This window comes from Synchiropus splendidus, chromosome 1, assembly GCF_027744825.2.
Source record: "Synchiropus splendidus isolate RoL2022-P1 chromosome 1, RoL_Sspl_1.0, whole genome shotgun sequence".
In the NCBI taxonomy this organism is placed as follows: Eukaryota; Metazoa; Chordata; class Actinopteri; order Syngnathiformes; family Callionymidae; genus Synchiropus; species Synchiropus splendidus.
The window spans coordinates 23,651,087-23,670,976 of NC_071334.1; the positions used below are offsets into that span (position 1 = coordinate 23,651,087).

The 19,890-nt window shown below is 44.6% G+C and overlaps 1 protein-coding gene across 1 annotated transcript; it reads right to left on the reverse strand.

Moving 5' to 3' along the window:
- Window positions 1–1,762: 1,762 nt before the first annotated feature.
- On the reverse strand, window positions 1,763–18,280 carry aatkb (apoptosis-associated tyrosine kinase b). Its single transcript, XM_053871462.1, has 14 exons — window positions 17,845–18,280; window positions 16,080–16,216; window positions 13,645–13,774; window positions 11,350–11,429; window positions 10,859–10,977; window positions 10,204–10,291; window positions 9,448–9,581; window positions 8,999–9,083; window positions 8,798–8,919; window positions 8,557–8,706; window positions 5,171–8,474; window positions 4,872–5,001; window positions 3,962–4,156; window positions 1,763–3,821 (listed from the first exon to the last, which is right to left on the reverse strand). The coding sequence occupies exons 1-14, from the start codon at window positions 17,948–17,950 to the stop codon at window positions 3,793–3,795; spliced, it is 4,809 nt and encodes a 1,602-aa protein (XP_053727437.1). The 5' UTR covers window positions 17,951–18,280; the 3' UTR covers window positions 1,763–3,792.
- Window positions 18,281–19,890: the final 1,610 nt, after the last annotated feature.

Sequence of the window (19,890 nt, forward strand, 5' to 3'; positions counted from 1 at the left end):
TTTCTGGACTTTGATGACCCCTGTGATGATCTAGTAACTGTAAATATTCTAGAAAAATATTTTCAGATGATTGCATTTGTTTACTTGGTGAATCTCACACAGCATTTGTTACATAACATTACATTTAAAATGTCACATCAAGAAGCATCTCGACCCAACAGCCAGGAGATGCTTAGCCACCTGCGCCAGTCAGAAACACAGGATGAGAGAAGGACCATTCCAGAGTGGCTGATAGGGCCCACTTCATCCAGCCCTCATAATTCTTGTATTTCCCCTACAGATGTGCAGCGTATGCACCCGACCGTACCAGCAGCAAGCCCCATACAAAAGGTGCCGTGCCATCATGGCACAAATTCATTTTAACCACTAGAATCGTGTTCTGTATCCGTTGTTGCCCAGCAGTCCCCCTATTCTACGATGAGACCAGTGACTTGAGAGAACGCACCATCAATCATAATGCACTGATCTAAGGAGACGTGATCTCATTGATTCAGGTCCACAAATATCCAGCGTTGCACATACTGGTGGCACCATCCCTCACTAAAAGCTCATCCAACATTTCTCCAGAAGTTGCTGGAGGTCTGTGACCCTCATCACAGTGACCATCCTAAAGGTTTTGGGCGCAGACTTGGTAAATCAGTTGTCCCAGATTCTGGATACTGGTCCTCTGTCCCTTTGCTCCTCTGTCCCTACGCTGGCTGGGAATTTGGCCGAAAGCAGCCTGCGGCCTGACGCTCCTCCATCAAGTGAAGGGTAGCCATGCACAATGGTACACAGCCCTGCTGCAGGTGGGAGGCACGGCAAGTGAGAAAAACATGATATTGTGGGCACTGCAGTGTACACTGGCCAGAAAATTAAAATCCCGTAGGCATTAGAAATGGAACTGCTCTGCATGATTACAGCAGGTACGAGAGGAAGTCCTACGCTGCAGAGATTGAGGGACAAATCTTTCCATGACAGTGAGACCACACACTGGCATTCACCAAGTTGCCTCTGATTTACATGGAGTTTCCAGGTGCCTGGAGGAAAGCAAACAAAGACACCTGTCCAAATATGTCATGCAACAGTGAGGTAAATAATCCTTAAAATGAGCTAAGATTGTACAATGTTTTTCTTAATATTTATAACTTCATTAACAAAGAAAAAAATTGTAGCCCGCTTTATTTGGCACTTATTTTTTCGGCTGAAAATATGCAAAGCATTCTGGGTAGTCTGTGTAGTCCAGCAAATTTCCTCGATCAGCATCAAAATCTTTCCTCAATCTTGCTCCTCAATTTAACTTCCTGAGAATCGGAACAGCCCCTGCACATTTTTTATGTTGAGGACTGAGGTTAAGGATTAAGGAAGGAACTGAAATCTTACTTTTATGTCGTGGCCTTTTGGCTATCTTCTTCTTCTGAAGTGTCACTTTTACGTAATGCCGAGCCCCACATTCTGAGGACAAACCTGCACTGTCCACACACAGCCATTAAGGCTCGCTTTTGATGGATAACGTTGAGGGTTAAGATTGAGGATTGGGCACTAAAGGGGGAATTGGAATTCAATTTCCAGGCTCAAGTTCACCCTCAGTGGCAATATATCAGAAAAATGGTGACACAGATGAGGCTTGCTAGAGTCATCCAATCACGTAAGAGATCATATGCTTCTTCCGTTGTGATTGCAGCAAAGAACCCTGCGTCACTGAGGCTGTGTTTCAACTTTGGGAAACTAGACCCCCATTTTCGAAGGCCTGGGACAAGCCATTTGAAATTAAAACTTCAACCCTAACCAGGTCAGGATACCTAATAGCTATCAGTTACAAGCATAGATCCACATTTCCATTGTCATATTAGTTTGAGGTGTAAATCTGGAACGGAACGGTGACAGTAACTGCTCACGCCCGATTTGGTGGATGCAATTTCGAGATGCATGCAACTTATGGGGAAAAGCCATTGCAGCAATAGAGAGATGTGGAGCTTTTATGTGATAAAAAAAAAAAAAAGATAAAATTGTTGGGGTTGCAGAAGTATATCGCTGAAATCTCAGAAGTGTAAAACAGACTTTATTGTTTGAAGAAACAGAAAATTTGACAGACCATGTGACTCAACCTCTATAACAACCTTTGCCTCTAACCCAGAAAACAACATTTCTGTGGCAACTATAAATCAAACTTTCCAACAGTTATTGTTGTCTTTCTGGCGCTGTGAAGCAACTTCAGTCACCTCGGACGTCAAAAACCATTTGACACTGACAGACTCATCTACTTGTCCCAACATAATTTATATCATATCAGAGACAACGCAGCGTCCAAAGCTTAGTGACATCCAGAACACGCATGAGCATTTTTGTATTTAGAAAATCGATAAAATCTTTCTAAGTTTCTTTTTTTTTATAAATGAGTGAGGTTTGTTCTTTCAGATGAGAAAACACCAGCAATGAAAAGCGTGAATCTTTAAAGCTCATGTACAGCTGCCAAATGAACCCTCTTCCTGGTTTACAAAATGGTTTACAGCATCGGAGCCGATCGTACTCTGATGCTTTTGTAGAAAAGTTTGATCTGATCCGATTAAGTTTTAGGCAACAATAACGTTTCACTAAAATTGAGATGCCTAATTCTCTCTCTGAGGCATGAAATTAATCGTTGTAACCAGAGATCATGCAGACGTCTGCCGACGAAGCTTGTAGTGTTCATGTTCCTGAAAAGTCACAACTATCCTGTGTTGTAATAGGGTCATTTTTAAAAGCACTATCTGCCGTCTTGGCCAAGGTTTAGGACCACGCCACTGATGATGCCGCGTTTTCACCTCATTCCTTGGATGTCACAGTGATGTTACCAGCGGACACTGTAAACTGTCCTGCATTGACAGACCAGTATATATGCATTGCCCAAAGATGTGAAACGGATGACTGAAAATCGACATGATCAAGTGCTGGTTCTGACCCATGTCTCATCCTTATTCAAATGTTATTTTCAAGGGGCAAACAAATTACAGATTAGACAATGATATGCTGCTAATACTCATGTAGATCTCACTCATACCATGTCTCCTGTATAACTCCAGTTGTCGGAGGTCAGACTGAGGATCCTGACGTGATAATAGGCATCAGGCTAAGTGTCCATCACCTGCTAGCCTGCTGTTCCTAGAAAAAGCACACATGGTGGGACTCAAATGGAAATCAAAGTCTGAAAAGTCCTATAATTTAAAATCCATAAAAGACGACTGGATCTTGCAAGTGAGGAGAATCGTAGTTGAACAAGGTGATAGCAAACAACAATCCACCTGTGTAAATGCTAAACCTTGGGCCAAGACTGATGACTTAATTTAAGTAAATAAATATCCTATTTATGCATATTTTTGAATTAATAACTTAAAAATCTTCAATCAATTTTCACATTTGCCATGAATTTTAACAGTCATTCACAATATATAAATGAATAAATTAGTAAATAAAATCTTAAATAAACGGCCGTGCATCCTCCGTCCAGTTCTTCCCCGGGATCCACTGTAAACAGGATTACAAAATCCCTTGTCGCAGTAAACTCGGAACTTCCGTCAAATCTTTTGAATGTTTGGCAAGTACCAGTTCTGCTGCAAACATCCATTATTACTTGTGTGATTGGAAAATACATAGAATTCCACAAACAAGATTCCCTGGATTTAAAAATCTTTAAATATATCTATATATTTATATAGAGTAATATTTTATATAACATTTCAATTCTTTGTGAGTGTTTTTGATCAGCTTATTTCTGTTGTGAAGTGTTCATGCCCAAAAACTGAAGCAGAAGTTCAGCTTTGAATCTCCCACTGGTTAGTTTTTGTCTCCGTCCTCACTGCTTCCTGCAAAACAAATCCAAAATGCATCACGCAAAAGTCAGGCCTGTACAAGTAGTGATGTGATAAACAGAAAAAATTGAATATTTATTAAGCTTCGCCGCACAATAAAATTCTGTGAATTCGGCAAAAGGTGGCTGACTCACCGTCCACACAGTCTGCGTCTGTGATTTGAGTGATGGAAAAGCGCGACACACTGGAGGGGGAGACAGTGAAGCGGGAAAACCTCTCTGCTGGTTTCGGGTCTTGATTTCTAGAGGTGGAACGATGTGGAGGTGAGAAGTCGCTGGATGTTGGTAATGGCAGCAGCGAGAAATCATCCTCCCACTCGTACCCTGCGCCTGGAAAAGACACATACGTAGCCTTAAACACTGGTGATGATTATGCTTTTTTCATCTCAAGGCAATTTTGTACTCAAACATAATGGATGGAAGGTGAAACCTGAGCTGCGACTGCAAAGTGACGTCTCGATTGTAGTGTCATCTGATACTGCATGATTGAGAGTTGCTCTCACTTTAGAACTGTCAATCCCATTCGGGTTCTCCAGCTGTCCCTCGGGATTGAAGTTCAATCGAGCCTCCAGCCCTTGTAGTTGCAGTCCTCTACACAGTTTCATGATTGTTTACGGTATCGAGCACTATTCTGTGTTTGGCGCAGCATGACACAGGCAAGACTGACTTTGGCAGCACATGGAACGCCTAGAAAGTCCACTTGAAAATAATGGCCTTTTGAGTGAGAATGTGTTGCTCAAGAGCCCAGCAACTTCTGGGGATAATGAAATCTAATGGTCGCACTGAGGTCACTCCCGTTTCAAGAGCGGTTCAGCCTTTCACACTCACTCAGGCTCCTAAACACATCTGTACATGTGTGATAGTAGTTTTCAGTTTCTATGTTAAAGTTGATTTTTAGGCGGATCAATACCACAATTGTTGCTACATACGCAGTTTGTTGAGATGTTTTTTTTTTTTTTTTTAAGTTAGTAGCGGAAAAACCTCCAGTTACAGTTGAGATTGTAGATGGCTGATCGATGAGACCCCAAGAGTTTTGTTAACTTACTCTCTTCTGAAATATTCCCATCTGAGGAGTCGTCTGACGTGTTAGCCTTCACCTGGACTTTACTCTGGGCGCTTTCATGCTCAGTTCCCAACAGGAACTTGTGCTCCACCAGCTCTTTAGTTGGACTTTCCTGTAGAGATACAAAATGGTGGTTTAAATACAGTATCTTGGCTCAACTTGTAGACGCAACAAATGTGGGATGAAAAAGATGGTCCTAGAGGCAAGATATCATTTCATCAAACCTGCACCACCACTTGAACCATGGCAATTCAAAATCTATGCTTGGAAGGAAAACTCACCTGATCAAATAGGTACATGGTGACGTCATCAAAAAAAGACACTGTCTTAAGTGTCCTGGGCTCCAACCCGTCCTCCAGGTTCTCCATATTCAGCAATGTCGGGATCTTCAAGAGGCTTCTCAGCTGGTGCGCTTCACTGTTGTCGCTGACCACAATGGGCACAGGGTAGCTCTCTTCCTCACTCTCCTCACATTCACTGGGCTCCTGTAAGCTGTAGCTCCTCAGCTCCTCATCTGATTCGTCACTGTCATCAGTTTCCTCATCCTCATCTCCATCACTGTGAGACAGTCTGCGCTCCGTAGAATGGTTTTTAACAGCAGGGGGGGACTGTGGGGGCGGAGAGGATGAAGAGAACCGGTGGGTACCACACATGTGCTGCAAGGCTACCTCGTCTTTGGGAAAAGTGTTACAGATCTCTGGTTTATTCTCTGACAGATTGGGGTTCTCCTGGGCTGTTGGCTCTCCAGGATTCTCCAAGTCCTCTGGATCCTGTATTGTATGGTCCACATTCAGGGCACCTAGAGCCTCCTCCATGGCTCCCACCACTTCTGCTGCCCAGTCCCCAAGAGATGAGTTCTCCTCTTGGGATGGCCATTCATCCAGTGCATCCACAGACAGCGTGGCTTCTAATGGAAGGCCAGACTCTGTTGCACAGTACCCTTGTCCTGTATGCTCTTTTATTCCATCCTCATCAGTACTGTGTCTGTCTTCATCTTCATCCTCCTCTATTGTTGTCTCAGGCACTTGGGCACTTTCATCCCTGACTCGTTCATTCTCTTGGTCAGAAAAGTATGCAGAGTCCCGATGAGGAGTCTGTTCACTTAGAGGCTGGAGAACGCTTTCGCACGATTGGGAGGTTTTCAACGACGCGTTTTCTTCCTTTGTAGGTGTCTCCTCAGCTTTAAGCTGCTCTTCCACCTTGAGACCGATGTCAAGAATCAACTTTCCTGGACTCTGATCTCTGGATTCATGGGGTTCTTTGGGGACAAACTCTGGGCTCTCGTGGTTTTCAGTATCGTAGCCGCTGTCCATGGCTTTGGGTGAGCAGGAAGGCTGCGACGCCGGACTGAGGCCGTCACAAAACGCAGCAGCGGATGGCAGATCTATGGAGTCCACGGAGTCTGGAGTTCCTACCTGCTTCTGAAGTGACTTGAAGGCTGAGGAAGCAGTCGCCTCACTGGACTCATCAGCAAAGATCCCAGAAGTTACATCAGTGATGTCATCCGTAATGTCCTCATCATCCTCATCGTCATCGCTGCAGTCCAGAATGTCCACAAGACTGATGGTGGAGTCGCCCGGGTCCATACCACTGTCAACCATGTGGCTCACTTCTGACTGTGAATCGGTGTGGGCCACCATGACATGCATGTTGTCAGAGGGAGGTGGAGCCGCGTTGTACTGTGTCATCCTAAAATCCTCTGCTTTTGGCTCAGCGCAACTTTGCAATATAAGATTATCCTTCACCTTATTTGCCTTCTTCTCTTTAAATGGCGACTCATTAATCATGAGATCAACATATTGCTCTCCACTGGTCTCTGGCCAGATCTTGACTGGCTTGGCCACAATGGGACCACCAGGAGCTGGAGACAGATTGAGCATCTCTTCACATCCTTGTGTGTCTGTAGCCTTATCTCTCATGTAGTGTTGAGGACTAAAGTTATAGCCGTAGCTGCTGTTCTGGACGAGCAGACCTGTAAGAGGTTCCATAAAATTTGAATGGTAACACTCTCCTGATGGGGGCACCTGAGTCTCTGCATCCTGGCACAGGTAGATGTACGTGTTGCAGTTGTCTGCTGGAACTAGTGGGTGATGTTTTGTCAGGCCCAAGCACGCACTATTGTCACTGACCTGGTGGGTTTCCAAGTAGTCAAATGTTTTGGGAAGAGTGTGGAAGCTGTGTTTCTCTGGCCAAGAATCTTCAATGTCAGTACTTGGCATGGTGTAGTTAAAATCTACGTAGGCATCTTGCCTGCAACTGTGGCTTGCACGTCTGTGATGACTTGCATTGCCGTGTCGGTGTTTTGAGGGCCAAGTATTACAATTCTGTCTCTCCACAAATATGTCCACATCTTCATCCTCTGTGTCACTTTCCCTGCGTGCGATGAAAAGTGGCCCCTCTGTCTCCATGCTGATATTGACAGAGGTACTGTCATGCACTGTATGGCTTGGCATGGTCTTCCTCAAGGACCCCATCATGTCGTAGTAGCCTCCAGTCATGTGATTGCCAATGATGGAAGTCTGACCAGTGTCCAAATATGTCTCTCTATATCCCTGTTGTGGTGGACCGGAGGCAGTCGGGGATCTCCCAAGAGGGTTGTCGAGCTCACCCAGTGCCTGTCGAAGGCTCCTAGATCCCCAGCTTTCATGGCGGTGTTGACTAAAGAGCTGCTCTCTCAGCGAATAGTGATCCAATTGTGTTGGTGACGAATGCTCGTAGTAGTAACCACCATCCCGGTCCTTGTAGGACACATAGTGACTGGATTCCCAAGGCCTGAGGGGGCTGCTGTCGGTTCCTTGACCCAAAAGAGGCTCCATCGTCAAGGAGATAGCCGGACTTGAGTCATTAGAATCATAAAGCTCTGACTTATGGACGTCTGCAGCCCAGTAGGGTGCGATGTTCTTCGCAATGCACTCGCCAGAGTCGACACTACCCGTCAAGAAGCTTCCGCTGCTGTCCTGCAAGTCTGGACTGTAGGTGCACATTGTATAGTCTGGGTCAATGTTGCTGTCAACTGGCTCTTCAATGCGGATGTAGTACTCACTGCTCACTGAGGGACTGTGGGCACTAAGGACAGGAAGGACCCCAGGAGCATGCAGGTGGTTTGTCTGATAGTAAGAAGGAGACACTCCATGGGTGGGACAGCCACCTACGATACCACCTGGTGGGTAAAACGCTTCTTGACAGTGATGATCGACTTGTCCTAAAGTGTTAGAGGAGACTGGGCTTCCAAAAGACTGCTCTGCCTTTGCTTGCTCCCATTTATACTCAAAGTTAAGGCCATGGCTGGTCTCTGTAATGGTGAGGACGTCATCACCAGACTCAGAATGGTATCCCTCTGTCCCTGAAAACTGCTCAAGCAGCGGGAAGGATGAGGAGTTTGTCGAGTGCTGATCCAGTGAAGTTACAGAAGCAACACAGTGGCTGCTGTGTCCAGGATTTGGACACATGGAATTCCAGCGGCTCTCAAAATCCTCCTCGGCTTCACTGGCCCCTTTGGCACATAGATAGCTAAGAAGCAGGTGGACTTCTTCAGCAGTTGGTCTTTGATCTGGTTGAAGCCAGCAGAACTGCATCACTTCGTACCTGTGGTGAGAAGACAGAAATGTCAAGTGTGACCCATGGAAAATAATGACATTTTTAGGAGGGGTTTCCAACACTTTCTCACCAGCGCTCAGCTAGCGGCACCTTGAGCAGAGGTTTGGGAAGTCGCAACTGCTGGTCCCTCACAGCGTAGGTCAGGACTTGTCTGTCGGAGTAGTGACGGTACGGCTGGTTCCCCAATTCGAACAACTCCCAGATTGTCACACCCAGAGTCCTGCAAAGTAGGAAAATGAAATCGCCATGAGAGTTGATAAGACAGATGTTTTCTGCAAGTTTATTTCTTGTACTGAGCCAGAGTGAATCACCAGATGTTGCTTTGCTGCGTCTGACTGCCCACTAGAAGATTCCCATGCATTTCATCGAGCAGCTCGGGTGCAGTCCATCGCAGTGGAATCAACGTCTGATCTGACATCATCATATAATCGTCCTGAAGGCAGAAGGAGACAATTGGCTAACAATATATTGGACCCTGGTGTGTTTTCGTTATGTTTCAGAGCTATTCCAACCTTGTATTTGGTGCGGGAGAGACCGTAATCGCCGATCTTCACAGTGACGTCAGCAGTCAGCAGACAGTTCCTCAGCGCAAGATCACTGTGTACATACAATAGCAGAAAAAAAAGTTCTTGGTCTCAAACCAAACTTGGTGGCGATGACCAACACACCTACAGAGTTAAAAATCTGTCAGAAAGTTTTGTTTACATTTAAAAACAAAAGGTCAATTGATTTTATTAATAAAAGATTAGCTGGTTCTCCAGGAGTGAAATAGTGAACATCTGTCCAGGTGAACAGGAATTGAAGTCATGTTTGTTGCCATTGGCGACCGCCTGCAACAAAATCACTGATGCTGGAGTCGACCTGAACCACTCGGGCAGCACCAGGATATTGTTGCAGGAGGAGAGCCCAGAAGGAACCAAGAAACAAAACAGTTAATGTAGTGGTAGATTGAGAGCGCCACCTGAGGGTGAAGTTGTGTTGGTGCAGGTGAAGCAGTCCAGCGGCAATGTCGCACGCCATCCTCTGGAGGACCAGTGGCTCCGGGGTCAGGGTGTCAGCTGACCTGCAGCTCCTGAGATAACCTTTGACATCACCCTGATTGAAAGGTCAATGGTCAGAATTGTTCATAAACTGAATTACACACACATGAAATTAAAACAAAAATTCATTCCATAAATGTTGCCAATGTTTAATGCACAAACGTAAAATAACACTACACAAAGCTCTTGGTTTTACACAATTTGTTCACTGACAGAATTTTTTTTGGCCCCTAAGGGCTGCGCTACGAAGGCTCTGTGGATTACATTTGTTTTTAAGATCGTGGCAGCAGAATGGTTCGACTGAACTCTCCCACTGAACTTGTTGCTCTTTCTGTTTTTTTTTCAGAGTTTTGGAGCGAGGCGGCCATTTTGTGTACTTAAACTATAACTTTGTAAATACAAGCATTTACATTTTAACCGAATGCAAATGTACTTTGCACGTTTGTGGCTTTCAATTACTGAAGAAAAAGGCACTGTCGGGCCCCTTTGAAAATCTGAACAAAACATTTCTTTACCCTAAAACACACTACAGGTATCTCTCATTTTGCCATTTTGTCTTACACCTCCTTTAATTCAAACGGACATCGATAAACTAGAACGTAAAAAACCCAAATGTACTTGTTGGATGTTTCATTTGTGGTGATTTATGCAGCAGGTGACGCCAATGTGCATCTTACCAGTGGACAGAACTCCATGACCAGCAGGTAAGGGGTCACATCCGTGCACTGTGACAGACACCGGAGCAGAGATGAATGCTGCAGCACACTGAAGGAAAAAGGTCGTGTTACTGTATGTTTTCTGTCCTTACTGCAGATTGAAGTCGACACATTGTACTTCAAATTCACACGTTTCACTTTCAATGTTAGTTACTTACACCTTCGCAAGCTATACTTTTAGCTATCAATGCATTTTCATGTGTTGCATTACACATTAATGTATTTAGTCATTCATTCACCTTCTCATAAAATAAATGAAAATTCAAACTGTTTAATATCAATAAAATGTAAATCTCTGAAACAACAGTAAAGTTCCATCCTTATCCCGTGGAAGGCATGTGCGTGTCTGAACCACCAGGTGGCGCCCTTATACGATGCTAACATTTTTCCAAAAACCTCAAACTCCAACGTGTGAGGAACATGACATTAAAGAGAGCAATGCATTTTTGGGTAAATGTAAAATGGAGCTCCGCGTGTTCTGCTGGTCGCTCAGAGGGCTGGATAGGGCAAACAACTGGGACCGTAAAGCAGCCACTTGGTTCTAACAGGTTTTTGTCTTTGATGAACACACTGATGTATAAATGAATCAGAAAGCGTTCCAAAACTGCGTCCGTACCGGAAAGGTTGAGCTTCTTCCAGGAAATGGATCTGGTCCAGAATGCTAGCGCTGGACTTCAGCTCCTTCACCACAACCTGAGAAGTTCTGAGACCCTGGTTGACCTCAGCCAGCAGAACCTGAACCAGAACACCGGGATACACACAAAGATATATTCAGCTTTGATGCTGTCATTTACTCACAAAGATCATGATTTAAAAAAGGCACGTACATATGACCACGGGTGCACATGACCATGAACAGACACACAGGCAGATAGAAATGAAATTCAAAAAAACAGGCCAGACAAGTACACACAAATGAAACACGAGTTAATACATTGTGAATGACAACACGTACCAATGAGGAAGAGGATGGTGATGAGTGACGTGTATGAGCAAAGACACACAAATGCAAGAACTTGTTAGCTACATAAATTAAGGAGCAACATCATCAGTAACAGAAACATTCATGTGACTTTTGTGACCCCGCTGAAGATCGCTGAGACCCACCTTTCCAAACCAGCCACTGCCAATTTCCTTCAGGTAGAGAAGATCATGACGAGTCACGTCTGATGATTTGGTCAGCTCCACTGGAGAACCCGGAGAAGATCGTCAAGTTTAACAAGCTTACGAACAAAGCGGTGAAATAACTAAACAATCATCAGCTTCTTCGAGACAAGAGTCCGAATAAGTGCTTCCCACACGACCCGACAGAACTGTCATGGCTAAGATCCAATCTATCCCCTCCCACCTCCTTAAGACCCCACAAGCTCATATATGAGTTGGACTCTTCTCCTCTGTCATTCCTGACGCCCACTCTGGCCCCCTTAGGCAGAATCAGCCCCATTGTCTGCTGGACATGAACCAGTCAAGACCAGTTAGTTCAACACACTGGGACCATTATCCTGCGTGACATCAGCACCAGGATGGCGACAACTTGACAACAACCTTTTGGTTTTTACTTGAGATACACAGCTGAATGCATGGATCGCTAATATCCAACGCTGACTTTAGTTCAGATCACACAAATGGTACGGAAGCGTTGAACGAGAATTCGTACGGTACTAGTTCTCAAAATGCCATTATTGCTGGTGCATGTATGTTTAGCTGCTAATATTCAGATGTGTTCCGGAGTGGTGTAGGCCAGTGATTCTTAACCAGAGGGCTGGGGCTCATGGTTGGGCCGCGAGCGCCCACTAGAGGGCCGCTTAAAGTTTTTTGTTTCACACATTTGGGCTGTGAGGCCCGGGAGATGCTCAGTTCTAATACATCAGCCACGTATGATGGAAGTAGAGTGTCACTGAATTGACTTGACTGCTGCAAATCTGTGATAGTTGACAACAATGGAGGAGTTCTTGAAAAGAAAAATTGACGAAGAAAGTGATGCTGCTGGCCCCAACAGTAAAAACTGTTCATAAAAGAAAAATTAGAACATTTTATGACAGTTTTCCAATTTCTTTCAACAGTTTTCATCAAGTATATATTTTTTTTCTTTAGCAAATTTGATGAATATTACTAGCCCCTGGTTCTGCTGCTGGATGGACTTTTTGATGACAAATATCTTTGTGACGATCACATGGTTTCATGTCATTTCACAAGGTTTTGTTTTTTTACATGTAAGTTGAATGAATATGGTTAAAATGAATATGGTTAAAATGAAATCAAGAGTAATGAATCAGTTCTATTGAATGGGTCCCGTCCCATTTGTTCTGTGAAAAAACAATGAAAAAAAGTATAAAAATACATATATAAATATATATGTAGCTGATTATTATACAAAAGAAATATTTCCCCAAAGCATGTTGATTTCTTCCAAAAGAAGTGGTTTCTATGTTGTAATTCATACTGATATCACCATAAATAAATCCTTTGTGGCCTCAGTTCTAAATCTGATCCTGATCATGTTGTGTAAGACTATGACCCCATTTTACAGAATAGTGAGAGTAACATGGTTGTTAGATTGATGATCTTGTTTTGCTCCTGTTGTACGTGTTTCCCCCGACGGTTGTTTGTATTGTTGCTGAGTGCCCGGCAGCCGTAACCTGAAACCAGACTTTGGGCTGCTGCGTGGTCCGTGTGGACAGGAAGTCTGAAAGCATTCCAGATCACTCAGACACAGTAATGGAATTCCCATCATCCACTTAGGAATATGATGTTCCAGCTCCTGTGTATCTTTACAGTCATCAACGCTGCATCAGGCTTGAGCATATGCGAGCTCAGTGTTTGCAAAGAACAGCTGTGTTAGCGGGTCAGGTCTCCAGAGACTCCAGAGACCTTCGCTGGTTACGATCAGCTGACGAGGTAGAAGACTAGCAGGGGTGGCAGGACTGACTGAGCCTTTAGACATCAGGGATGACTGGGTTTACTGATGGAAGTCAGTGCAGCAGGGATCACTCAGTCAGCTAGAAACAACCTTTTCAGATGACTAAAATAATAAAAAAAATAGTAAGCATTTATGGTTGACTTGAACTGTGGTTGTCAAGCGCCTCCAGCCAAATCCCATCAGGTTATGCGTATAATAGCTCTCAAAAAGAGGACATGCTGAAGTGGGTTAGACTGAAGACAAAAGAGTTGACTCCAGGTGTCTGACTCCAAAACATTTCATGAGAGGGAGATTCTTATCTAAAATCTATTAGACCTGGTTAAATACAGTTTGCTTATTGTAGATGGTCAACAGACGCATGGTGTGATATTGACAGTCATTGCCTGAATTTGTTGTGATCATGTGACTCCAAATGGTATTTGGGTGCTCGAAGTTTCACATACTGTTTGTAATCCGACAATTTCTGAAACCATAAGACTCACCTGACCGGGTTGGTTGCTTGGCAACTGGAAGCGACACCTCGGTGAGTGGCAGGATGTAAACATCTGGACCGCCAAGCGACACAGGTGAGGAGGACACATCCACGTGGAAGTCGTCCACATTGCGAAATTCCTGGAATAGAGTGGCAAAAATATGTCAGTCAAAGAGATAAATGTTATTACGTTGAGACGCACAGGGCTACGAGATAGAGAGGAAGAAGAAGGCGAGCACAGGGTGGGAAAAATGGATAAGACAAGTAAATATAAAATAGGAAGGAAGCAAAGGACAAAGCATGAAGATTACAGTGAAATATATGGTGATGGAAAGAGACAAAAGAGGAGGAGCTGGATGGCAAGGATGAGACTGGAGAGACTGTAGTATTAGGAAGAAAATAAGAGAATGAAGACGAAGATAGAAGTCAGTCAAGGGACGAGTTACAGGAAGCAGGAAGGTCATGTGATACATAGAAAAAGAGGAAGAAAAGAATATTCTAAGATTAATAAGAGCACAGATTAAGGTTGAGTCAGTAGGAAAAAAAGGAGGAATATGAGGAAAATAAAAAGGAAGGATGAGGCACAGGACTGCGACTGCCAGACCGGATGTCAATGAAACTGTCTTCGTCTCTTTAGTGGAAAAATGCGACCCATGACACCCCCAGCATGCAAGCGCACACACACACACGCATTCTGAGTGAGTGAAACCACATGTTCAATGAGGGTGAAAGGATCATGTGAAGACTTGTGTGTGCGTGCGTGCATGTGCATTAGTGCGTGTGAGAATTTTTGTGCCCTAAAATGCAAATGACAGATTAAGAGCTGAAAAGAAAAGCATGTTTAATCTCTCACCGTCACTTGAATCTCCTCAAATGTTCAAAAATGATCCAGACACCGAACTCTCAACAACAAAGTCCATGTCAAAAAGAGTAGAAACGCTTGCGATATTTTAGTTCTAACTGAAGGTGAATTTTGTGATATTTAACGCCAAAAACGTAATAACTCAGCGTTGGACCTCTGAGGCCTCCCTCAGGAGGGCGCTGCATCCCCCACTTACCTTCCCTGATCAGGTGAGTTGATGGAGGACACAGAGAATCACCTCCTCCTGCGGGCACCAAAGGGCCCCCCCCACCGCCCCTGCGCCCCCACAACATGAGTACAAGCTCGGAAGTCTACATCCTGAAGACTGATGGAGTCCAGAGAGGAGCAGAGGCTTTGTAGTGGGGGGGGCAGGGTGGTGTGGAGGTGAGGGGGGAAGAGCTCACACAGAAATGTGAGGGAGAAAAACCCCAGTGAGAACGGAGGGTGCAGGAGGGGTCACATAGTGAAGCTGTGACATCACTTGATCTGGAGCAACTTCTCAACATCTGCAGGGCCTCGCCCCACACACACACGTATGCACACCCCAAATACACACTTGTATGAGATACACTAAACGTGGAACACACATGTGCGTGCCTCGCTCACATGTACACGGACATGTACCTTCATATGGACACAATTAATCAACGCATACTCACACACACACTTTCACATTGACACTATCTCACACAGAAAGTCTCCCAGTTTTTGTTTTGTTTCAGACAAGGAAATATTTGACAACAATTCAGAGTAGGTCCGAGTAGGACGAAGAATTACGACAGATTCTGTCAAAAATGGCCATTTTCAAAGCTGCCTTCATTTTCGGTTCCATTTTAATGCCACGCTATGTATTTGCATTCCGGTGAAAGGCCTATGCCGTTTGCAGCATGTCCATCACGGCGCTGCTGGATAGTAAACTCCATCATAAGAGATGTTCCAGTTACCATGTCGTGTTGCTCTGCAGGAGGACTACAACTTTCTGGTTTCCTCAGTACTGCAGCTGTGACTGGCCAGATCCTTCCACTCACCATGAAATGAGTTCTGCTACACTGCCCTGCCACGACCGATGATTGACGTTAATGTGAAAAAGCGTAACTGGGTGCACAAAGCAAGAGTTTGCCAGCTACTGAAACAAAGTGGTGCAATGTGGCATTGTAATTGCATAATAATGGAAGAAACCACTGCCAACTGTGCTGGCTCGCCCCAGTAGTGCTGCCTGACTCTGCTCGTACCCCAGTCTACTAACAACGCTCCAACGCTGAGGTCCGGTCCAATGTCATCTGAAGTTGACAGGAAGTTGCTTCACTGTCAGATACACAAAGCTGCTTCTCTCTCTTGTTGTTTTTCCCTCAAATTCCATCATCCTGCTCTGGGAGTGCCCGGCTTCAGTTCCAGATGGAGGCCGGATGCACTAAGGCCTCATGGGTAAACCCCCCTCCGACCCCTCCTCCTCCTCACATCGGTCGTCGGACACACCCCGACAAGTCTGACCCAGACCACTGATCCGATCCACATGGATGCCATTAACATGAACATGGTACGGACCCAGGTACTCCATGTGAGTTAGTCTGTGACATCATCACCTTGAATCCTCGTCGTTGCTTCCTCTTGCAGCAGATGCAAGCCAGCGTGAGGAACACCAGGGAAAAGAGACCAGCCAATGAGACTGCCACCACAGCCAGGGAGGAGGACCAGGAGAGGTCACTGAGATGAGCCCCATCTGCAGGACACACAGAATCACAGCAAGTCATAAAAAAGACTGGCTTTGTCCGCACCACGCACTAAATACCGAGTATTGCTTATTGAAGATGAGTTAGCCATGAAAACCAAAAGACATGCAATGAATTGAGGCAGAATACAAGACAAAAGATGTCTATGACAACAAGACACACAAGCCATAACGCAACCAAACAAGACACTTTGCAACCAAACAAAAATATTTACAAGACATAATACGAAAATGACAAAACAAAGCACAAGAAAACAAGGTCAAGATACAAGTCACAACCTCACAAGGGATGTCAGGATGAGACAGAAGAGCAGGACAAGGTAGACATGGGACAACAACAGACATACAGTGGAAAGCTAGATCACAGCAGCTATTATTAAAAGAATAACACGTACAGGACACAATAGTGTACATAAATGCAAGAAAAGGCACAAACATAATTGGTTCTGGTTTGGTGATGGTTACTAGTTTCACAGTTTCACATTGTAAAAGTTTCACATTGTAAAGAGTTTTCCATTATTGAGAAGCACCTGCTGTAATTATCATCAAATATTCATGTTGTTTATTTAGAGACCCCAGCGATGTTTTTCTCCAGGCGGTTGCTTTTCCAAAGTCTCGACTCACTCGCAGAGGAGTGAATTCTCTGAAATTGATTTACTGACATAAATCAACATCAACATATATATATATAGTTTTTTGTCCACATCTAAGTGGAGACTTAAAATGGTGTCTATGATGCTATGAAGCATGTCCTCTGTTGAAACTGAGGCTATGCTAGCCCCTCTAACAGTCATTCTAACTTTAACTAACTGTGAGATCCAACTGGAGGCTTTAATAGGCAACATGTTGATGACTGAGTGTTTTATCAAAGCTAGGCAAAGACAAATCTAGACCAAAATGGATCAACACAGGAATACCTGGCCCTAGCAGCACAGGTTGGAGTGACCTTGACCACAATCCAAATATAATCCAGATCCACAAATAATCCTGACTTTGTTCTGGACAGAATATTTGACTGCTGCTGCCGCGGATGTTGTTGCCATGGAAACCATCTGAGTGACAGTTGCTAAGCAACTGATGCTAGGATGTCCGTCTACACTACTAAAATGTAAAAATACGAGAAAAAAAACTTTTTTTTCAATGCGTTCTCTTCCACTCCAGTGAGTGTGCGTGCAATATATATATATATATATATATATATATATATATATATAGAGAGAGAGAGAGAGAGAGAGAGAGAGAGAGACAGAGAGAGAGAGATACGCATACAACTGGGGTGAAGGGTGAACATATATATTGTTATGCAATCCTCCAGTGGTTCGCCAAACACGAATTTTGACATCAGGTTTTACTAAAATACGAATTCGTATCTGACACTCTCTGTTTTTGAATGTGGTTCTAACCATTAATCGACGCTTTACATGAATAGCCGCCACTTCATTTGTAGATGTGGACGTCGATATATTTCATTTCCAGACTCAAGTTTCACAGTCAAAATATTTGTTCCAAAAACCTCTGACACGGCGGCTGTTGGCGATGACGTCATCGATCATGACTAATTACGGGACATTAATTGAATCGTGATTCACAGATTGATCTGTGCATCTTTCGAGACTCACCCGAGTTAAAATGAGAATTGAGGGCGAACCCCGGTCCGATCATCAGAAGCAGCAGCAGCAGAAGCAGCAACAGTATCTGCATCTCCATATTCATCCTCATCTTCATCAGCAGGAGAGAAAAACTGCCTCTAGACCTCGGTGTGTCCTGACATCCTCCTCCTCCTCCTCTTCCTCCGGGTCCGGGTTCCGTCTGAGGACAGTGGAGAGACACGGGCCTGCGGAATCTCCTGGCGCTTGAGTTCCGGTACTAGACTCCATGGGTCTGCGGGACGGTTTGAGGCAGAACTGTCCGAGGTGCTGCCGACAACTGCGCCATCTTGCTGCGTGAAGAGATGGAGGCGATTTCTGCAGAGGGGGGAGGAGGGGGGCGTGAGAAGGAGGAGGCGGAGGAGGTGGTGGGAGACGACGAGCGTGAGTGGGGGGCGAGGTGAGGAGAAGAGCAGGAGTCGAAGGAGGAGGAGGACGGGAAACGTCTGGAGGGTTTGGAGCAGACAGGCGGTCAGCTGACCTGAACCCAGGTGGAATGCAACGCTTGTGTGCACGTGACTGTGGTTGGGTAGGTCCCGCTTGAGGACATCTGCCAGGAGACTGAATGTTAAGGAGTCCAGTCTGGGTCACGGGACCACAGACGCACCACTACATCCAAGTGTTGGAACATCTGGCGCTGCGTACTGCACCACCACTACTATACAGGAGCTCAGCTCCTATAGTACCTGCAAACAGCAACACTGCCTCTGCTGGCCTGAAGAATGGCTTCTGTTTGGTTTCTGTGACATCGACTAAACAAGTATTTCCTCCGTTCCACAGCTGTCATGTGACTTGTGGCAGTCACATGTCTGCTCTTGGTCTCCCTTGTCCATCTCTTCTTCTATCTGACCTTCCCCATCTGTCCCCTTTTCCTGAACTCATCCTCTTTCTGATCAGTCATCCACTTCCTTTTCCCTGAGGAAATACTCATCTCCTTCCGACTGAGCATCATGTCAGCCTCCTCTTCAACCTTTCTTCCTCCTGACTCTTCCTCCTTCACGCATCCTGTCTCCTCCTCCTCCTCACTACTCTCTTCCCCATTCTGTCTGTCTAACTCCTGCTTCTTCCTCCTTCTCAGAAGCTTTGGCATGGTGTTTCCATGGCAACAGCAGCCCATGCAGAGGGAGGGGTCCAAGCACTATTTACATGGGAATATTATAGGTTAACATCACAACAAATGATGCTTGTCCCACGATGCTTTATTTACAGCTAGGTGTAAATGTACAGGCAAACACACGGATGACGCCATCGTTACATGAGCGACGTGTTTGACGTGGAGGTTTGTCAATCTTCATTATAAGATATAGCACCACGTCTGCCTTCAGCCTTCAGTCATAAAAATGATTTCAATAAACAATAATGACGCATTTTAAACAAACACATAACCAAAACCCACAACAATAATTATATCATTATAAATCCGAAAAAAGCTCTAATTCAATGCGCTGGAAGTCAACATAAATCATGACACACCATCAACCAAAGTACAATTAAGACACTAGAAAAATACAGCACAAAGGCGATTTAATAATGTCTAGTGTCCACAAGAGGGCGGTATCACACAGTCCGGAGTCACCGCGTAAATGGCAACCATTTAAGAAGAGCGCTTTCTCTTGTTTGGAGGGTCAGAATGCTGGATTAAATTGTGAAAGGGTGTTATAAATAGAAGATATCCAACTACATGAAATAGTTGGATATCTTTCTGTCTACAATTTTGCAAGGGGATTTTTTTTTAATAAATGAGCGCAGTGAGGTAGTTTCACCAGCAGATGGGGCCATTTCTCCCCTCTGACGATGGAACGGCATTCCAACTAAGAGGATACTCTCTCCATGGGGAAGAGGTTGGATACAGGGGGACTGTGGCCAAGCTGTTATCCATGATGACCAACCGGTCTCACCCTGACGGCACTGGACAGCACCTTCAGTGGCACTAGTATCTACTTATACCTAAGTTATTATTTATATAATTATCATTATCTATGTATGTTCTATTTACTTGTGTTTTATTTGTTTTATCAT

Coding starts and splice junctions, on each gene's coding strand:
- aatkb (XM_053871462.1), bottom strand. CDS start 17,950: ATGAAGATGAGGATGAATATGGAGATGCAGATACTGTTGCTGCTTCTG. Junction 9,582..10,203: donor TCATGGAGTTCTGTCCACTG/GTAAGATGCACA, acceptor CCTTTCAATCAG/GGTGATGTCAAAGGTTATCT. Junction 4,157..4,871: donor TGGGAATATTTCAGAAGAGA/GTAAGTTAACAA, acceptor TGTCTTTTCCAG/GCGCAGGGTACGAGTGGGAG.